Raw genomic sequence first — 21,315 nt, forward strand, 5'->3', positions numbered from 1 at the left:
TAAGAGCCGTGAGGCTCCTGTGGCCACAAGAGTCCCCTCTCGACAGCCTTCACGCTGTTTCTCGTAAGAGCCTGTGGATGCTACGGTTTTCTTAGGGCCCGAGATCTAACCCCTTCCTCTGGCAGCTTCCCCATGGCCCACAGAAAAGAACAGCGAGGCCGGACAGCCGATTATTAGTTGTTCTTTGTTTTTAATTCATCTCTAATAAGTGACACCATCTGCCCTCCTTGGCATGGGAAGTGGGTCCCAAGTGAGGGGGCCCAGCACCCACTTGGGGAGCTGGAGGAAGAGACTTGGGAGACCTTGAGGCTCAGATCCCCCCACCCACGGGTAGGTTAGGTTTCAGCTACTTGGTCACAGGCTCCTGGGGACAGTAGAGGGCGTGGGGGCCCTGGGGACCCTTGGCCTGGGACAGTTAGAGGTTTGGAGGTACACCCGGCCCCGTGAGCAGTTAGAGATTAGGGGAGGCTGATCCTCAGTCCCGGGGGTGGTTAGAGGCTGTGGGCTGTTAGAGGCGGGCTGCCCAAGCCTCGGCCTCAAAGAATGTTAGACATTTGCTGGGGTCGGGGCTGCCGGGACCCCAGGTTTAGGAGGGAGTAGTTAAAAGATTGCGGAAACGTTCTGAGCTCCCCAGAAAAGAGCTGTAAGTTAGAGGAGGCCAGGGCTGGTTGGGACTCAGCTGTCCCAAAGCTGGGCGTCCTGCCTGGGAGACGCAGCTGTCACTGGGGTTTCTCTCCCTCCGAGGTCCTGGCCTCTGCCTTGGCGGGAGGCGGAGACTTCCTGGGGGAAGCTGAAGTGGTGGGATTGGGGGTGCCCGATCCCGACTGGGCATCTATGCTGGCATGCTCTTTCCGGACAAGGTCCTCCAGCTCCTTCTGCAGAGGGCAAAGTTCACAGAAGTCAGAGGTCACCATGCCTCATAGGGTCAGAGGACCTGTGGGGCAGGGGTCCAGGGACTGGGCTCAGGGTGGGCTGGGGTGGCCCAGGCCCCTCACCTTCCATCCGAGGAGATCAGCGAGGGCCAAGCAGCCCTGGTCGCAGTCACCCAGCCAGGCCACGTCCCTGCGGGCGGGTGAGAGTCAGAGCTCCCAGGCTCGTTCCAGGACCCCACTGGCGGGCAGCTGGCGGCTCTGCCTTGTCGCGTGCGTGCCTTCCTGGCCTCCTCCCACCTTGGCCCTGTCCCTGCAGGCTCCGCCTCTCACCTGTACGCCTTTTTTGAATCGAAGTCCATGCCTCCTCCGAGGCCCATCATCATCCCGAGGAACGGGTCAGTCTGTGGGGGAGGCGTGGAGTGGGAGGGGGGAGCTCAGAGCACAGACCCTGGAGCCAGGTGGCCTGGGTTTGAATCCCAGCTCCGTGGCTCTGCTCAAGGGGCCTGGCCTCTCTGAATCTCAGCTTCCCTCTCTGCAGAGTGGGGGGAATCATGAGACCGGCGCCTAGGATTGAACTGTCCATGGGTTAATACAGAGAAAATGCTTAGAACGGCGTCTGGCACACGGTATGTTTCCGCCTGTTGGAGGAAACGTCTGTCCCCAGGAGGGAGCCCCTGCCTGGGAGTGAGGCCACCTCAGGAAAAGAGAGGAGGAGTGAGGGGGTGACCTGGCTGCTGCAGGCGGGGGACAGAGGGCAGCACGTCATTCCTGTTTTGGTTTAAGTCGCTTAGAGCTGGGGTCCTGTCACTTGCTCAAAGAGGTGAGTGACCCAGAGGCCTGTGGAATCCTGGAGTCGGGGTAGCCTCGAACCTGACCCTGGGGATTCCAGAATCTGAGCCGAGGGGTCCAAAGGACTGGGATTCCCCTGGGACCTGTCCCCTGGTTCCCGAGGAAGCTGGGGGAGGGGTGCGAATGAAAGGACTCACCTGGCCGGTCTTCTCCTTGTTGATGAGCAGGCGTGGGGTGGAGAGGGGCGCCCTGCGGGGGCGAGGGGGGGTGAGCTGAGTGAGGGCCCGCCCTGGCTCCCCCAGTCCCCAGTGCCCGCCCCCAGCTCTGACCCCCAACCTACTTGCTGATGAGGGATGCGAAGGGCTGCACCTGCAGGGAGGTGCCCATGACGATGAGAAGGTCCACCTTCAGGAAGTCCTGTGAAGGGGCGTGGCCAGGGGGGCTGGGCTGTGCTCCCCGCAACCCTGGCGCCAGCCCACCCTTCCCCAGAGCAGGACCCAGGCTGTCGCCACGAGGGCGGGGGCCGTGGCAGGGACACTTACTGACTGCATGCAGGAGAAGAAACGCGCTGGGAGGTTCTCACCGAAGAACACGATATCTGAGGTGGAGACAGATGGACAGAGAGACACAGAGACAGAAGGAGATGGCGGAAGAGTGGGGGGTGGAGGGGAGTGGGGTGGGGGGAACAGAGACGGGGAGGGAGCCAGAGCAGAGGCAGGAGCAGAAGGCAGACCCAGGGCAGGGGTGAGGGCGGCCCTGTGGGGAGGCTGGGGGTGTGGGAAGGGCTTCGTGGGCCAGGGAGTCCCAGCCCAAATCTACCTCGGGTGGTCCCAGGCCCCTCGGCTCACCAGGCTTCACCACGCTCTGACATTTCTCACACTTGGGGGTCACCTCGGAGAAGATCTTCTCTGGGCACGGGGAAGAGGGAGGGAGAGAGAAGGTGAGGCCGCAGCACCCCCCCAGCCCCTCCCCGGACCCTTCCTTCATGGTCAGCACAAACACACCTCAGTGGGCAGGCAGCCTCCTGGGGTGTTTGCCTGCTCAGGAAGGACACCCCTTCTTAGAGGCCCTTAGAGGACCCCTCCCTCTGACCCAGGATCCCTGGGGTGGCTCCCAGCACTATGTAATAGCCTATAGCTATTGCATGAAGGAGCAAACAAATGAGCAGACCCTTGCCCCCTAAAGGGGGAAACTGGGTTCCACCAACCCCCAACCAGGGAAATCTGGACTCAGGAGTGAAGCTCTCCCATTGGGTCTTTGAGGGCGGCCCTACGTCATAGTGGGTCAGAGAGGCCTGGTTGGGGGGAGTTCCCACTGTGGCTCAGCAGGTTAACAACCCGACTAGTATCCACGAGGACGCAGGTTTGATCCCTGGCCCCGATCAGTGGGTTAAGGATCCGGCATTGCTGTGAGCTGTGGTGTAGGTCGCAGACACAGCTCGGATCTGGCGTGGCTGTGGCTGTGGTGTAGGCCGGCAGCTGCAGCTCTGATTCGACTCCTAGCCTGGGAACCTTTATACGCCACGGGTGCTGCCCAAAAAAGGGGAGAAAAAAAAGAGAGGGGCCTGGTCCCAGACCTGGTGGCGGAGAAAGAAGGAAAAAGTATGTAGATGATCCTGGCATGGGGACAAACGCTTAGGTCCTGGTGCTTCCCAGTCTTGAGATCTGTCACAGACCCGTTCCCCTTCCTTAGGACAAGCCTCCTCCTCGCTGCTTGTTGGTTAAGGGAGCCTGAAAGTGTTCTGTCACTTGCAACCCACAGAATCCTGGCTTGTTCATTCCATGCTTCACTCATTCCTTCGACAGATATTTACAGAGCACTGCTTTAAGGTCCGTAATTTACTTTAAAATATTCCTGCACTGACGCATGACTTTTTGGCAGTGACGCCTGTGTGGTCGCTGTCAGGGAGACACAATGGGACATGTTAACTGCGCATCACCCCAGCTGCATGCACGTGGGCTATTCAGGAGTCCTCACCCCAGGGGCGGTCAGCTGGCATTTTGTCAGAAGGGCCAGGCTCCCGAGGCCCTACTCTACGCCCTGCAGCTGTCCTCATCTCACATGGACACCAGAGGCTTTGTGAAACCAGCATAAAGCATGTCAGAAATGGGTTTCCATGGATGAAATGAGTGGCTTCTTAATCGGCACAATGGATCGCAGAAATACCCTCTCACTGGCATTCAAGAAATGTGGATTGTCTGGATTTTTCTTTCTTTCTTTTTTTTGGACACTCTGCCTTACATGAACAGGGACAATGACTTTAGCAAGCTCTGGAGTCTGTACCCTGGGGGACAGCCCCCAGCCGTCATTCCGAACCAGGGCTGTGTCCAGCTTCAAGGCCACAGACTCTGCTGGCCTTTTAAATTTTACATAAATAATTATTTATTTATTTATTTATTTATTTTTTTTTTAGGGCTGCACCCACGGAAGTATTCAGGCTAGGGGTCAAATCAGAGCTACAGCTGCCGGTCTACGCCACAGTCACAGCAGCACCTGATCTGAGCTGCCTCTGCAAACTACACCACAGCTCACGGCAACGCCAGATCCCCGACCCACTGAGTGAGGCCAGGGGTCGAACCTGCATCCTCATAGATATTAGTTAGATTCATTTCCACTTCGCCAGGACGGGAACTCCTACATGAATAAATTTTAATTAATAAGAATTAAGGAAAGTTAAAAATTTGGTCCCTGGAGCACATGAGCACGTCGTGAGAGCTCAGCGGCCCCATGTAGCCGGAGGGCTGCCATTGGACAGTCCAGGCCTCGGAAAGTTCTCTCAGATACCTCCGCTCTTCTCAGAAGGCAGTTGTGTTTGCCTGGATGAGCCCCTGGGATCAAACTGGGCCAGAGTCCTCAAGGGACAAAGAGCTAGGGTTTCATGACTCACAGAACAGGCTGTACGACCACGTGGGGGCCTGTCTGCTAATGCCTGTCTCTGGAGTTGGCCTCTCTTATAACCTGGCAAGGAGGTGGTACTGGGGAGCAATGAACCCCTACGGCCACCTCAAACTCAAAAGAGCCACATCAGTGCAGGACAGAACTGGTGTCCTCGAGCAGAGACCCTGTCCACGGCTGCTGAGGAGCAGACAGTAGGCGGGAGGCCTGCCCTCGTAGATGACCTCTGACTCCTCACCTTTCATCCAGCCTAGCGTGTACTCCTGCCGGCAGAGGGGGCTGATGCAGTGTGACGTGTAGAAGGTGCCATGGGCCTCCACCAGGTCCTCGGGCTCTAGTCCCGCCACTCGTTCCAGGGTGTCTATGTTCTAGAGGGAGAGATGGAGGGAAGAGAGTCAGGGGTCAACCACAGCCCCGGGAGGGGGCAGATGGGAGAGCAGGGGGGTGCAGCCACGAGGAGCAGGAGGGACAGGTGCGGAGGGAGGGGGAAGCAAGGGACAAGGTATGTCTAAAACTCTCCTATTCATCCCGATGGCGCCTCTGAAAAGGGAAGGCCTGGACGCTTCAAGGCAAGGGCCCACACTCAAACGGCCATGAGCCCGGCCCACGGCCACCGACCGGCCCTGATGTTTTGCTGCCAATTCTGGCCACTTTGCTTCCATTTTGCTGAACATTTGTTTTGGTAGAACCAGACCCTCTAGTATCACCTGCCAGAAATTTGTTGAAATAAATGTACAAATCTCCAGGGTCTCCACGTGCAAACGCAGCCCCCTCAGCTACGGCGTCCTTGCGCAGTACCCAACCTGCACAGCTGTCTGCAGCAGCCCTGGCCAGGCAGTCACCTAAATACCTCAACACATGAATCAGGAGGGTAATCACACTGTTTTCTTCTTACTATGGTCTGCTGCATGGATAGTATATTAACTGGTATTCTTTTAAGACAGAGCTCCTTTCCTTCTTAGGCAAAACATTCCTCCCTCCACAGAGACATTTGTGCTTCCTCCAGCCCCTCTGGAGCAGCTTTTGTTTGCCCATGAGGGCTGCTGCCGCTGGAGGACACCGATGGATCTTACGGAGGAGGCGGGTCACATGCAGCCCACAGCTGACCCGACAAGGCTTCCTGGAGACTCCGTGAACAACCCGAAAGGGTTCCCTTCCAAGGGCAGACAGCAGCCCCGTGCCCTCTCTGCTCCCAGCCAGCGTCCAGTTTCTCCTCCAAACAGGCAGACAAGAGCCACCACTCCCAGACTCTGTGGCTCCCCAACTCCCCCTCTACTAGAAATGTTCGTTTTGCCTCCGTCCCTCAGCCTGCCCACGCCCTTGCCTGTGGGCAAGAAGTGTGTGTGCAGATAACTCAACGGCACATCAGAAGTCTACCAAATGCCTCTGGGTTACCCTTTGAAGCCACTTTTTTGGGGGGGCTGTGCCTACGACATGCTCAAGTTCCCCGGGGCCAGGGATCAAACCAGTGCCACAGCAGCAACCTGAACCACAGCAGGGACACTGTCGGATCCCCACCAGGGAAACTTCTGGTGCCGCTTTGACGGAAAACCACAAACAAACAAAAATGAATGTGGCTGGAATTCCTGCTGTGGAGCAACGGGTCTGGCGGTGTCTCTGGAGCACCGGGACGCACGTTCGACCCCCAGCCCAGCACGATGGGTTAAGGATCTGGTGGTGTTGCCGCTGTGGCATACACCACACCTGTGGCTCAGATCTGATCCCCTGGCCTGGGAACTCCACATGCCTCAGGGTGGCCAAAAAAACCAAAAATGAATGTGCCCGACGCCTATCCTGATCTGAGTGATCTCTCCACGATGTCTGTAGGCCGAAAGCACAAAGGCAGCGTGCACAGGGTGTGGAAAGATGAATACGTGAATTTGTGTATTTGCTCGTCTAAGTACAGAATATCTTCAAAGGAGGCCCAAGAAGCAGGTAATAGTAGGGGCCCCCAGGGATGGATGCTGGGGTGGAGAAGAGCGCCCAAGAAGTTCTTTTACAAAGGACAAGCTGTGACAGGCAGCAATACAACTGACATCCAGCCTCAGCGTCAGGCAGGAAACAGGGCGTGGTGAGGAGATGGGCCCTGGGCAAGGAGGGCTACTCAGCTCCACGTACCCACCCCACGCACCCACCCTGGGGTGCAGCCAGCTCCTCCTGATCTTCCAGAGGAGTCTGAAGTCTGGGTTTTCACCCGCAATCTCTTGATTTTTAAACCTTGGCTTGCTTTTGTTTGCAAAGCCTCGTGTCTCTGATGGACATGCTCTTAAAAAAGCATGAAGGTGGAGTTCCCGTCGTGGCTCCGTATCCATGACTAGTATCCATGAGGACTTGGGTTCCATCCCTGGCCTTGCTCAGTGGGTTGAGGATCCGGCGTTGCCGTGCGCTGTGGTGTAGGTCGCAGATGCGGCTTGGATCCCGCATTGCTGTGGCTGTGGTGTCGGTCGGCGGCTATAGCTCTGATTCGACCCCCAGCCTGGGAACCTCCATATGCTGCGGGAACGGCCCTAAAAAGACCGAAAAAAAAATCGTGAAGCTGCACTGCCGGGGCAGATAGGGAAGGGTCTCCCAGACAAGGGCTTAAGTGAAAGCAAGCCAAGTACCACCCCTGTGTGTGATGGACGTGCCGTAGATGCCGAATTAAAAAGAACTGTAAGCGGCTTCTGCTGCACTGCTCGCAGTGGCCTGAACGAAGGAGACAACTGTTCTCCTGGTTGAATGAACGCTTGTGTCTTGAGCTAAAAATAGCCCGGTGCAGGCTTCAAAAGTGCTGCGTCGTCACAATTCAGAAAGAAGCAAAGACAATGTGTCCCAGAAAACTGGGTCAGTGACTCAAAAAGTGGTTGAGGTTGAAGAAGAGGGTGACAACAAAAACCCAAAAAACGGTTTCATAAAACGTGAGAATGGAAACAGTGTTTTCCACCTTTGTTTTATGTAATGTGCCATTTTCAGTATGCATGTGGACTTAAATCCTGCACATTAAGCATGGCAATGGGCATAGTCTAGCCGGCTTTCGCCTGGGCTGGTGCGCTCTTGTGGTTGGGGGACAGGAGGTCCTGTCTCAGACCGAGCTGGGAAGGGAGCACTCTGAGCAGCCCTGGCGAGCCCCACCCTGGGCCTGGGTTTCTTCAGCTGGGGCTCCTGTGATCTCCCCCTCTGGAGGGTTTATTTATGTATTTATTTATTGGTCTTTTTGTCTTTTTAGGGCTACACCCTCAGCATATGGAGGTTCCCAGGCTGGAGGTCCAATTGGAGCTGTAGCTGTCGGCCTATACCATAGCTCACAGCAATGCCGGATCCTTAACCCACTGAGCGAGGCCAGGGATCGATCCCACAACCTCATGGTTCCTAGTTGGATTCATTAACCACTGAGCCACGACGGGAACTCCTGGGGGGTTTAAACACCATCTACATGCTGTTCTCCGGCTCAGGCCCTGACGCCTGTGTCCAGCTGTCTGCCCACATCTCCACATGGTCGTCTAGTGGGCATTGCAAGCTGGACGTGCCTTAAACCAAACTCCTCCTCTGCCCCTACACCTGCCTGTCCCTGCACCATCTCAGTAAAAGGCTGCAGGTGCACCTGGGCTGAGCTGTCCTGACTCCTCTCCTGCAACGCATTTCCCAGTTGGCCCTACCTTCAAAACTGGTTCATAACCTGCCCACTTCTCCCATTCAGCAGCCCCCTCCCTGGCCCAGCCTCCATCGCCTCCTGCTTGGGCCAGCCCAGCAGCCTCCTCCTGCATCTCTGTGCCCCCCACCCCCGACCCCCACTCACGGTCTGCCCCCCCACCCCCAATGCAGCCAGAGAGACCCTGGGAACAGGGGGGGTCAGGTCACAGCTCTGCTCTGCTCAGATCCCACCAGTGACTCCATCTCACTCAGGGGAAAGGACAAAGCCCTTCCTGTGGTCCCCCGCTGTCACCTCCCTGACCTTGTCTCCTCCATCCTCTTCTGCTACTGTCCTCCTCTCTCAGTTTCCAGACCAGGGATTGAACTGGGCCGCAGGGGTGAAAGCGTCAAGTCCTAGCCACCAGACCACCAGGGAACTCCCTAGATCCAGCTTCGTGAACATGCCAAATGCAGTCTCACCTCAGGGCCTTTGCACTGGTGCTGCCCTTTGCCTGGACTGCACTCTCCTCCCAGATAGTTCGATGGCTCCCTCCCTCCCTTCCTACAGGTATTTATTTATTTATTTATGCTTGCATGCCTTTCAGGGCTTCACTCCTGGCATGTGGAGGGTCCCAGGCTAGGGTCAAATCGGAGCTACTGGCCTACCCCACAGCCACAGCAACATGGGATCTGAGCCCCATCTGCGATCCACACCACAGCTCACGGCAAAGCCAGATCCTTAACCCACTGAGAGGGGCCAAGGATGGAACCTGAGTCCTCATGGATACTAGTTGGGTTTGTTACTGCTGAATCACAACGGGAACTCCTACAGGTCTTTGTTTAAATGTCCCCCTTCTGAGGGAAGCCTTCCCTGACACCTGGCTTGCAAGAGCAGCCTCCCCCCACCCCAGACACACACACAGAGCTCTGGGTCCCTTTTCCTGCTCAGCTGTCCTCCATAGGCCTCTCAGTATCGACAGAATACGTATTCGACTTCGCCATCTCATCCATCGTCTCTCCCCACAGTAAAGTGTCAGCTCTTGCCCTCCACTCCCTGCAGGCCTGGCACTGGGCTGGCACTTAGGAAACCCCGGGATAGACGCTGACAAACAGGTTTGTGGTGCGGATTTCATAAAATCACACACAGAATGTGCTTGGCTTCAGGCGAGCTGTTCGTATCCTGTCTGAGCCACAATCTGCGGAAAAACTGAATCTCAGGGAAGCAAGGTCAAGTTTATCCTGAGCAGGAGCTCCTGGGGAAGGAGAAGGACGGTCCCTCCCCAGCCACCACCCCCAGCCTTAGGTGGGGGCACCTGCACCCCCCCACCTTTGAGAATTCCGGGCCTAAAAAGAACTCATCCTCCCCCTGGTGGCAGCTCCGGGGGCTGCAGGCTTCAGACTGCCAGGTGCAGGAAGAAAATAACAGGACCTACTACTTCTATCCACGTGTTCCTCCTCTATTTTACAATTTGGGGTTCGGAGGTATGAATTAGAGCCCGCATAGTATCACTGCTCTGGTACATCATGTAATTTCAATACATATTTTATAAAACAAAGGTAGCGGCACAAATATTTTTCACTGTTGGGAAGTGAGACCCCAAAAGGCTCATTGACTAGGAAGCCAATGATGTGAGCTGCCCTTGTCCAAGAGCTGCCGGGTGAGCCCCTTAGCTAAGCACCTGCCATGTCTGAGCCGGGCCCCAGGGTGCACACAAGGCCTTTGTGCAAATGACAACAAAGTGCCTGTTCCTTAAGATCCACCAGCTGGAAAAGCAGTAGAGTGTACTGATTGCATTAGATCAAACCACTTCGGTGTCATCTGCCAGAAAATCCAAACAAATGCGAAATCTATGGTGCCAATGGTGCCAGCTCAGAGAAGGGGTCCTTTCTGAATCCTCACGGGATGGCCCTGAGGGGAATTCACTGCCACGACATGACAGAACTGAGAGGGTGAAGCTGTTCTAGCTTTTTTTTTTTTTGGCTGCCCCACAGCATATGCTCCCAGGCCAGGGATCAGATCTGAACCAAGGTTGTGACCTATGCCGCAGGTGCAGCAACGCCAGATCCTTTAACCCACTGTGCTGGGCTGGGCATTGAACTTGCGTCCTGGAGCTGCAGAGACGCCATGGATCCCGCCACGGATCCCAGGGCACCACGGCAGGAACTCCTGGGCTAGAGATCCAACCTGCACCATAGCAGCGACCTGAGCGGCTGCCGTCACGTCACCAGATCCTTAACTCTCTGAGCCACATGGGAACTCCTAGCCTCTGCTTTACAGAAAGGGAAACTGAGGCTGGGAGGGGAGGAGTGACTCACAGCCTGCCCTCACTTTGTGGATGCCCCCTGGTCCCACCTACCTGCGTGTAGCAGCGCAGGAGCAGCCCTTTCTCCTTCAGCAGGCGGATGAAGTAGTGACAGATGGTCGGCTGGGGGAGCAATCACAACAAACCTGATGAGGACAGAGGACGGGGACCGCGCCGCCGTGTGCCAGGAACTGCTCTAGTCACGGCACCTGTTGTCCCTCCCGGGATCATCACCCCGACCTTGTGAGGCCAGACCATCATTATCCCCATTTCGCAGATAAGGAAACTGAGGCACAGAGAGGTTGACTGTCTTGCCAGAGTCACACAAGTTGTGGAGTTGGGGTTTCCACACAAGTGGAGTCTGGGCTCTTACGTGTATCCACAAGTCATTAAACCTTGTGACAACTTTTTCTGGGTTCTGTTATCAGCTTTGTTTGGAAAAACTGAGGCTCAAGGACGCGAGAGCAGGCAATGCAGGACGAGGACTCAGACCCAGACACTCTGTGCCTGTATTTAATGGCTAGATGATATTTGTCTGAAGGGCCATGGAGGGGTCCTTCCCAGGCCTGCTGTCCCCCATCTTTCCTGTCCCCCCCACCGAAAAGAGCTCACCTTGAACTGCCCAGGATAGAGTTCCTTGGCGAGGGCGAAGAAGGGCTCTGGATGTTTCTGTGGGAGAGAGACCGGAGGGCAGGCAGCCCCGTGCCCCTGGTGAGGTGAGAGCTGGCACCAGGCGGCCCCCGGCCCCCACCACGTACCTTGGGACTCGTACCTTGAAGTAGCCAATCTCAAAGATGGCCTCCGGGTAGGGCAGACGGTACTTCTCCAGGTTGGCATAGAGGCCCGTGGACGGGGAGCGGAAGTCAGGGATGCCCGCGGCTGGGGGCAGGGGGCCAAAGATGAGGGACCTCGCTCGGCCCCATTGCTACCACACCGACCCTCCCAGGCGATAGCGCCCGCTCGGCTCCTCCCCAGCCCTTCCCAGTGGCACCCAACCAGGGGCGGCTCCTGGGGCAGGGGATGCTTACACGTGGAGATTCCAGCTCCCACCAAACAGATGACCCTGCGACCTGGAGGAGAAGAGTTTACACAGCACATGACATAGTTTGCTCAACATCGCCTACCCCAGTCCCTGAAGCCATCTACTCCATGCCAGGCCCTGGAGGAAGCATTTCAGATCCCTGAACGGTCCCCCAACTATCTCAAGGTGGGTGGTGGTAACACCCATTTTATAGGAGTTCCCATCGTGGCTCAGCGGTTAACGAATCTGATTAGGATCTGTGAGGGCGCAGGTTGATCCCTGGCCCTGCTCAGTGGGCTAAGGGTCCGGTGTTGCCGTGAGCTGTGATGTAGGTCACAGACGAGGCTTGGATCCCAAATTGCTGTGGCTGCGGTGTAGGCCAGTGGCTACAGGTCCTAGCATGGGAACCTCTATATGCTGAGGGTGTGGCCCTAAGAAGACAAAAGAGGGAGTTCCCGTTGTGGCTCAGTGGTTAACGAATCCGACTAGGAACCATGAGGTTGCAGGTTCGATCCCTGATCTTGCTCAGTGGGTTAAGGATCTGGCGTTGCTGTGAGCTGTGGTGTAGGTCGCAGACTCGGCTCGGATCCTGTGTTGCTGTAGCTCTGGCGTAGGCTGGCAGCTACAGCTCCAATTAGACCCCTAGCTTGGGAACCTCCAATGCCGCGGTAGTGGCCCAAGAAATGGCAAAAAGACAAAAAAAACAAAAACAAACAAAAAAAGACAAAAGAGCCCCCCCCCAAAAAAAATCCCGTTTTACAGATGAAGAAACTGAGGCTCAGAGGGGGGTCACACAGTTGGCTGGTGGAAGAGCCAGCGTGGGAGTCAAAGAATCCACTGCTCAGGAAGTTCTCGCTGTGGCTCAGCAGTAACAAACTCGACTATTATCCATGAGCATGTGGGTTTGATCCCTGGCTACACTCAGTGGGTTAAGGATCCAGTGTTGCCATGAGCTGTGGTGCAGCTTGCAGACGCAGCTCGGATCTGGCATTGCTGTGGCTGTGGTGCAGGCGGATTTGACCCCTAGCCTGGGAACTTCCATATGCCCTGGGTATAGCCCTATAAAAACAAAAACAAAAACAAAAAAATAAAATTGCATTAAAAACAAAAAAGAATCCCCTGCTTAAAATTATACCAAGGTATAAGATTAAACAAAAGGCCACTTGGAGGGAAATTTCTCCTCCTAGCTAGATCTAGACAAGAACACACGAGATCTTAGTGAAAGGGCTGGGCATGGGGTTCCCCCAGAAGAGCTGGAGCTTATTGTGAAAAGAATCTCGGGCCACCCCTCATCTTTTGGACACAATCTTGGATGGCCATCCACTTCTAGCACATTCCTTCTCTTGTAATCAAATGCACATCAGCCACCTAAAGTTTGATAATTTTCAGGTGAAGACCAAAGATTTGCCACTCTCAGCCCACACCCAGTGAGCAGCAGAGTGGATAAGGGTTCCCAATTCTGGCTCTCCTGCACACCCGTGGTGGTGATAGGGGTTGTGGGGGTGGTGGTGGTGGTGATGGGGGGGTGGGGGGTGATGGGGTGGGGTGGGGGTGGGGGGTAATGGGGTGGGGATGGGGGGTAGTGATGGGGTGGGGGTGGGGATGATGGTGGTGATGGGGGGTGATGGGGTGGGGGTAGGGGGTGGTGATGGGGGTGGGAGTGATGGGTGGGGGTGGGGATGATGGTGGTGATGGCGGGTGGTGATAGGGGTGGGGGGTGATGGGGATGGAGGTGGGGGTGGGGGGGTGCACTAAGTCACAGCCTCTCTGTGCCTCAGTTTCCTTCTCTGACCTGATGGCAGTGTCTTAGTTCAGATCATCACTCTGCACCTTAGCTTTCAGCTCTGTAAAAGGGGCGTAATTACAGTAGTGACCTTGCAGGGCTGTTGAGAGAACGATCTCATTCATGTGAAGCTCCGATCAGGGCCCAGCACTGAGTATGCTCCGAGTCACTTGTACTCAACTTTTTTCTTTTGGGCTGCACTGGGCATGTGGAAGTTCCCCGGCCAGGGATTGAATCCGCACTGCAGTAGTGACCTGAACCCCTGAAATGACAGCCCTGGATCCTTAACCCGATGCGTCCCCAGGGAACTCCCTCAACTTCCTTTCTTTCTTCCTTCCTTTTTCTTTTTGCTTTTTTAGAGCCGTATCTGTGGCATATGGAGGTTCCCAGGCTAGGGGGTGAATCAGAGCTACAGCTGGTGGCCTACGCCACAGCCACAGCAACACTGGATCCAAGCCACATATTCGACCTACACTACAGCTCATGGCAGCACTGGATTCCCGACCCACCGAGCAAGGCCAGGGATTGAACCCGAATCCTCATGGATTCTTGCTGGATTCGTTTCCGCTGCGCCACAGAGGGAACTGCCTCACTTCTTGGGACCCGTGATTTGTACGCCTGCGGGTGCGTTGCTCCCCATTGTCAGCAGCTTTCAGAAAAGAGGATGGAAGACATGGCAGCAGTGGAATCACTTCACAAGCACGTGGGGCTGTGCAGAAATAGCCCCGTTGCCTTTTTAGTAGCTGGCTGGCTGGCAGCCCTGCCAACGTGGCACCATGTGCCTGTAGGCTGATAGACAAGTGTAAGGGCCTGTGAACTGGGCACCTCTGGGGTGCCTTGTGTAAAGAGGGACAGTGAGGGTGACAAGGGCTGAGACTTCCACAGCCTCAGTGTTTGGCTACGTTTCATGAAATCATTGGAGGAGGCCTGGTGGGCCGGGGGGTGGGGGGCACATGGAAGGGAGTGTGTGCTGCTTTGGATTCGGGTGGCCTGGGGTGGAGCCCAGACTCTGCCTCTTGCCGGCTGTGTGACCCTGCACCACGGCACAGCCTCTCTGGGCCTCCAGTTCCTCCTCCGTCCAGATCCCCCTCACGGGTCACCACGCGAAGATCAAACCAGAGGAGGCCTGTCAAGTGCTTTGCCCCAGTGCCTGGCAAACGGGGAGAGCTCAGTGAGCTATCGGGGGTTTTATTACTATTATTATCCCCTCATAAGCACCCTTGGGAGTCAATTATCCTAAAACCCAGGCGCAGGAGGGCGGAAGGAACGAAAGCTGCGTTGCCAGGGCCTGCGTTCTCTTGGGGGCCCGCCCAGGCCAGGAGCCGGCTGCAGGCAGCTGCCGGCTGGCCCCAGGCCGGGGCAGGGGTCGGGGCGGCGGGCCTGGCTGCTGAGCGGGACAGGGACTCGGACATGGCAGCAGCTGGGGGACAGGGAGACTGGAGAAGGCGTCCTCAACAAAGGACTGTTCAGGACCCTCAACGGGTCGATTGTTCCAGCCGCGGAGTGCCGAGGGCTCGGTTTCTCACACTCGGGTGACCTCAGCGTGGGGCAAGAAATGTAAATTACGCGGCGATCTGGTAAAGAGGCGCTGACACACCACACCTGAAACAAACCTCCGGCAATCATAGTCACGGGGACATGTAAGCTCTTGCTCTGTTCCAGGCGTTTAGGGCTAGGAATTCATGCGATCCCCGTATAACCCTATGAGGTAATTATTATTATTATTTTTTGGCTGCGCCTGCAGCACATGGAAGCTCCTGGGCCAGGGACTGAACCTGTGCCACAGCAGTAACCCAAGCCATGGCAGCGATGATGTCACTAGGCCACGGGGGAACTCCCTTATTAAATGCATCTTCCTTCTACCAAACAGGCTTGGCCAATCAGAGACACGGTGATTGGTTCCGGGGTAGGACTGTGACCCAACCCCGGGCCAAGGGGAGCCCATCTCTGCTCTTCGGCTTGAACCACTGGGGGAAAGATGCTCTCTCCTGTGGAACCGCTAGGCTGGTGGGACCTGCGTGTGCAGCTGTCAGGCGCTACCTTTACCCCAACACAGAGAAGAGCCCTAGCAAAGAGAGTTAAGATTTTTTTTTTTTCTTTTTTCTTTTTCAGGGCCACACCCGTGGCATCTGGACGTTCCCAGGCTAGGGGTCGAATCAGAGCTGCAGCCACAGCAACTCGAGATCAGAGCCTTGTTTGCGACCTACACCACAGCTCACGGCAATGCTGGATCTTTCACCCACTGAGCAAGGCCAGGGATTGAACCCACGTTCTCATGAAGACCGGTTGGGTTCTTAAGCCGCTGAGCCACAATGGGAACTCCCAGGGTTGAGATTTTGAACAACAAATAACGGAAGCAGCTGAATGCAGCTATGCTTAAGGCGGGATTTTAGTTACAGTGTCAGTGCACTCCTTTCTTGGCATAAGTCAGTTTGAGGTCGATGTCTTGTGACTTGCAGACAAAAGCTGTGCATGGTTGGGGCTGGAAAGCCGCTGGGGGCTGGGAGTGGGGAAGAGGCCCGGTGCGGGCAGGGGACTTACAGCGCTCACTCTGCATGTAGCGGGACACCCCTTCCAGGGTGAGCTCGTCCAGCAGACGCTCCTTCTGGGTGCCCAGGCCCAGGGTCTGGGAGAAGAAATTCCGCAGGAAGTCCACTGGCGACAAAGAAGAGAGGGCATCTGAGTGGGCGTTCGGTCGGGGTGAGCAGAGGCCTCTAGTGCTCCTGCCCCAGCCCTGGGGTCCCCTGCCTTCCCTTGCCTAAAAGCTCAATGCCCGGCCCAGCCAGGGGCCTCTGGGCACCAGCACCACATCTATTACTACAAATATTTTGTTTTTCCTTTTTTGGCTGCCCCGCGGCACATGAAGTGCCCAGACCGGGGATCAGATCTGAGCCATAGTTGCGACCTAAGCTGCAGCTGCGGCAATGCCAGATCCATAACCCACTGTGCCGGGCCAGGGAGCCAACCTGTGTTCTAGCGCTCCCAAGATGCTGTTGCGCCACAGCGGGAACTCCTATACACTTTTTGAATGTGGAGGTGAGCGCCCAGATCCATGCCCTGAATGCTCCCCCGAACCCAGCTCCCTAGGGAGGTACTCACTCTCGGCTTCTCCACCAGCTGCTCCTTCCTCAGTGTCCGAATCGGAATCGGAGTCCTGGAAGGGGTGGGGGCGGGGTAACCAGGCCCCAGAAGCGGGGTTAGGGAGGGATGGCACGGTGTGGGGGAGGGGGGTGCCAGCCTGGTATGGGGACGAGGTTCTGGCTGGGAGGTGAGGGGCAGAGGTGGGCTGGGGCCGGCGTGTGGGCTGTGGGACAGGCTGCCTGTGTTGGAAGGAGCCCGGTCTCCTGCAAGAGACTTGGCTTTTCTGAGCCTCAGAGCTCCTGGCGCTGGGAAGGGAGCTCAGAGAACACCCCGCTCCGAGGGCTGCTGTGAGATGAGGGGTTCACCTCTGCAAGGTGTGCCCAGCCCGGTGGGGGGTGCGGGTGGGGTGGGAAAGAGCTCAGGAAGCGCTGGCTGCTGCTATCATCTCTGCATCCCCTGCAGCAGGGGACCTGCCGCCCTGCCCTGCGCCCCTCCTCACCCACGGCACTGCTGTGATAGCGCCTGAGGGAAAGCCTCGGTCCTCACGCTGGGGCCACCTGCCCCCCTTTGAAAAGCACCCCCTACTCCACCCTTCCAACCCCTCCATCTCCCTTATCGACTCCTCCCCTTGGCCACACTCCCAGACTGCAGGTCTGGGACCCTGTCCTGGGCCTCCCTACTTCCTTGGTCCACCTTCCCCGGACTAAGCCATCTCAGCCACACCTGTGGTCTCAGCCTGTCACTGACGATGCCACGTCTCTGTCCCCAGATCCAAGGTTCCCACAGCCTCCTGGATGCCTCCCTCTAAGTGACCCCAGGCCTCTTGCTCCCACCCCGTCCCAAATTGGCCTCAGCATCTCCCCCACACCTGCTCCTTCTCCCGGGCCCCATCTTACTGTGGCTTCTGCTTCCCAGTCTGCCAGATAGATACTCCTCCTCCCCTCTTCTCCTGCCATAACGTGTCCCCTCCCCAGAGCCCCTCTCTGGCCTCCTCCCTAGGCTCCCGGACTGGCCTCCACCTCCAAGCTCCTCTAACTGCCCTCTGTGGGACAGCCTGTTTGGGTAGGGCTGCTCCCTCCACTTCAAAGACCCTTCTCTCCGGCTTCTCCAGTCTAATCCTCGGATCGTGAACACCTGCAGAGTCGACTATGATGTCAGCTTGGAGAAGGCAGGGATTTTTCGTGGTCAGAGCTGGACGCCCAGCCCCAAGAACAGGGTCTGGCCCTTGGCGGGGGTCCTGAACTACCCACCACTGCAGGAATGAACACCTGCTGGGTGTTAGACCAGGCCCTGCAATGGTCCTCGTAGAAATGCGATTCTGACCAACTCACTCTCCTGCTAAAAACCCCTCCAGCAGCTCCTCTCCACCATCACTCGGTGCTCTGGTTCTGAGCCTTTTTGAATAGGAACCTCCCTTCCAAACAAACATATTTAAAACTTTTTGGAGTTCCCTGGTGGCTCAGCAGGTTAAGGACGGGGCCTTGTCACTGCAGCAGTCACTGCTGCTGTGAGGGTTCTATCCCTGGCCTGGGAACTTCCACAAGCCGTGGGCACAGCCAAAAAAAAAAACAACCACTCCCCCCCCAAAAAAACCTTTTCATTGCTTTAAGATTGTATAAGCTGTATAAAAGCTATTTTTTTGCTTTTGTTTTTTCAGGGTCACACCTGCAGCATATGGAGGTTCCCAGGCTAGGAGTTGAAACGGAGCTGCAGCTGCCGGCCTACACCACAGCCACAGCCATCCTAGATCCCAGCGCATCTGCGACCTACACCACAGCTCATGGCAACGCCGGATCCTCAACCCACTGAGTCGAGGCCAGGAACAGAACCTGCATCAACGTGGATGCCAGTCGGATTCGTTTCCACTGAGCCACGACGGGAAGTCCTGTATAAAGACTCTGACCATGAGACAATGCATCGAGCTTGGGGCACTTCTCTGAGTATTCGTTCACTTCCCCATCCCAGGCCTCCCTTTGAGATAACGATTATTAACAGTACAGTGGTAATTACACCAGATTTTTTTCTCTGTGAGAAAAACTCATCATTTCTCCAGAAATGGGTCATATCGCAGCACAGCGCTGCACTTTGCGTTTTCTGCAAAACACAGTATGGCTGGCAGACCCTTTCCTCCCTCTTTTGTGGCCGCACCTGTGGCCTGCAGAAGTTCCAGGGCCAGGGACCAAACCTGCACCACAGCAGCGACCTGAGCCACTGCAGTGACAGTGCCACATCCTTAGTCGGCTGAGCCATCAGAGAACTCCCACCTCCTTTTTTTTTTTTTTTTTTTTTGGTCTTTTAGTTTTTATGGCCGTACTCAAGGCACATGGAGGTTCCCAGGCTAGGGGTCGAATCAGAGCTGTAGCTGCAGGCCTATGCTACAGCCACAGCCACTCAGGATCTGAGCCACATCTACAACCTACACCACAGCTCGCAGCAACGCCAGATCCTTAACCCACTGAGCGAGGCCAAAGATTGAACCTGTGTCCTCATGGAGGCTAGTCAGGCTTGTTAAATGCTGAGCTACGATGGGAACTCCCCCACCTCCTTCTTTGAAACAGCTACACAGTGTTGCGTTGTCAGGGCACCCCATAGTTCATTTAACCAGTGGACCGACAGCCCTTTGGGTCGTTTCCAGCTTTGCCGTATCAAACAAGGCTGCAATTTATAGCTTTGGGACGGAGGATCCCTTTCTCCCATGAAAACTTCTTTCCTGACAGTGGTCGTGCTTCGGGAGCCAGGGGAGGGCGAGGCCGGCCGACAGGAGCTCTGATACCCTCAGCGTGGCTCTGCTGTGCATGTGTGGGCAGCTGTGACACAGCTTCTGCACTGCCCTGCCTCTGAGCTGCCATCTCACGTCTGTGGGTGGGCTGGCACGCTTTCAGGCTGCAGACAGGGAGGCTCTGTGGAAGGACAGGAGGGCCTTGCCCGGCACGTGGGAGCAACTTGGACTAAGGGGGAGCTGGAGGTGCCAATGGGGCCTCTGTGAGTCCAAAGCGAGGCATCTGGAAGGCAATGTGCTGGGTACCATGGGGTGCAAACCCATCTCTGCTCCTCTAGCCAAGGGTCAGAGGAAAAGCTATTGAAAAACTCTGTTTCAAATCCCTCATGTGTAAAATGGACACAGTAGGCCTTGCCCCCCACAGGGATGCTGGGAAGATGAGACGCTGCACATAGAGCACGAGACAGAGTACCTGCTGGAGTAAGTACTCAGGAAATGCCAACCATGGGAATAATTAGCGGAGCACCCCAGCCACCTGACCTCTGAGCGCATCTCACTCTCCCGCCTCCCCGTGTTTGCACAAGCCGTACCCTCCGCGTGGGACCCCAATTCGCACCTCACCTAAGAAAATTCTAAGTCACTCTACACTCACTACTGCGAGTCTGTACCTCAACCTGACTCCTAGATCAGCCTGTGGGATTCCTCCAGGGAAAGGACTGGCTGGAATCTGTGGGACTCCACGAAGTTTACTCTGGGCTCCCAAGGTGCCCTGAGCTGCTTTCCTTGTCACCCTACACTTGGCTGTGAGATCTCTTCCATGCGCAGTGCAAAAGAGGTTCAGAAGGGATGGGGTGGGGGGTGGCAAGGAGAGAGGAAGGTTTGGAAGGGCAGGCCGGGGGCTGAGGCTGCACGCCCTCCTCTGACAGTCCCCAGAATCCACCATTCCCCGGGAGGCTGAACCAGGAGGTGGGGGGAGGGACTGGGGCAGGGAGCTCAGGGCCCTGGGGTTCCCATCTCCCCTCTGCCACCTCCCTCCCAGGGTGGGGTGTGGGAAGTCCATCTCTCTCCTTCCCGCCACCCTTCCGCCCCATCTCACCTGAGCCTCTTGCACCTTCCCTGTCTGGGTCTCCACAGGGTCTGAGGCTGGGGGGAGGAGGGGGAGCAGACGTGGTTAAGGTGAAGGGAGTGGTTAAGGGGGAAGGAAGGGCTTCAAATTAGTGGGGCAGAGGGATCAAGAAAACTCACCAACCTGGTCATACCGGGTGGGGTGGGGGTGTAAAATGGAAGTGGAGGAGGGCGGCAATGGGGAAAAGCGGACCTTATCAGTGTGCAGACGGCTGGGAGGAGAGGTTAGCGAGGGACAAAGAGGCCGGGACAGGAAGGTTTAGGCGAGGGAAGAGAAAGTAAAGCACGCCCGGCATGGAGGAAGACTTAGGAGGAGTTAGGAAGGGTGTAGTAGTGTGAGAGTGTGTGTCATTAGGTTTACAAGCAGTGGGAAGCCATAGAAAGGAGAGAAGACATACTCTGCCTGTTGGCAGGTTTGGGAGAAGAGGTGCAGAGTGTGTGTGTGTGTGTGTGTGTGTGTGTGTGTGTGTGTGTGTGTGTCGGGCAGGGTTGGGGTTGGTTTCGGAGAAAAAGGAAGCAATAGGAGGGGACCCTGGCATCCTACAGTTGCTACTAACAACCAGGTACCCTTAGCAACCAGGACCGCGGCATCTTAAGTCCCTAGCAACGAGGGTCCTTGGCAACTAAGGTGCGAGAAACATGTGATCATTAGTAACTTGGGGGAAGTGGCAAACGGACCCTTAAAACCTAGCGACCCAGAAAGCCACCAATCTAGCAATATGGATCACTTGGCAACTGCCCCCGGAATCCCATTTTCCCCCCCATGCAACCCCCATCTCCTGCCCCACCAAGCCTGCCCTCGGGCCCCGGGGCCTACGACCCTCAGCTAGGCCCCGGTGCAGCCCTGCCCTCCCACCGGGGTCCCCGACTCACGATCCGGCTCGGCCATGGGCGCGGGGCGGGGGCCCTCGGGACTGTCACCGACTGCTCTGTCCCGTGACGGCACCGGAAACAGGAGGGGGCCGAGACAAGGCAGAGAACTACAACTCCCAGCAGCCATCGCGATCGCATATAATGCTCTGCACCGCGTACGGAGCGCGCCCCCACGCAAAGGCCGGACTACGAGTCCCAGAGGGCTCCACGTCCACAGCCATGCTGGTAAAGGACTCCGGGAAAGT

General features: G+C 56.5%; 2 protein-coding genes across 4 annotated transcripts in view; one reads left to right on the plus strand and one right to left on the minus strand.

The window, feature by feature from the left end:
* NFKBIB (NFKB inhibitor beta) overlaps window positions 1–21,315 on the plus strand; it is a 1,076,695-nt gene that overhangs the window by 1,046,239 nt on the left and 9,141 nt on the right. The window lies entirely within an intron of this gene.
* Window positions 171–21,297, minus strand: SIRT2 (sirtuin 2). Of its 3 annotated transcripts, NM_001114271.1 has the most exon segments (16): window positions 174–875; window positions 996–1,062; window positions 1,203–1,273; window positions 1,859–1,910; window positions 2,002–2,078; window positions 2,204–2,259; window positions 2,510–2,569; window positions 4,795–4,924; window positions 10,523–10,591; window positions 11,081–11,137; window positions 11,241–11,347; window positions 11,497–11,538; window positions 15,814–15,927; window positions 16,372–16,426; window positions 20,169–20,215; window positions 21,071–21,128. In NM_001114271.1, coding segments are annotated over 16 exon segments (1,176 nt in total). In that variant the 5' UTR covers window positions 21,087–21,128; the 3' UTR covers window positions 174–719.

This window comes from Sus scrofa, chromosome 6 (assembly GCF_054392235.1).
Source record: "Sus scrofa isolate SSC_HxYL_T2T_F1_AM1 chromosome 6, Sscrofa_HxYL_maternal_Yorkshire_Landrace_v2.0, whole genome shotgun sequence".
NCBI lineage: Eukaryota > Metazoa > Chordata > Mammalia > Artiodactyla > Suidae > Sus > Sus scrofa.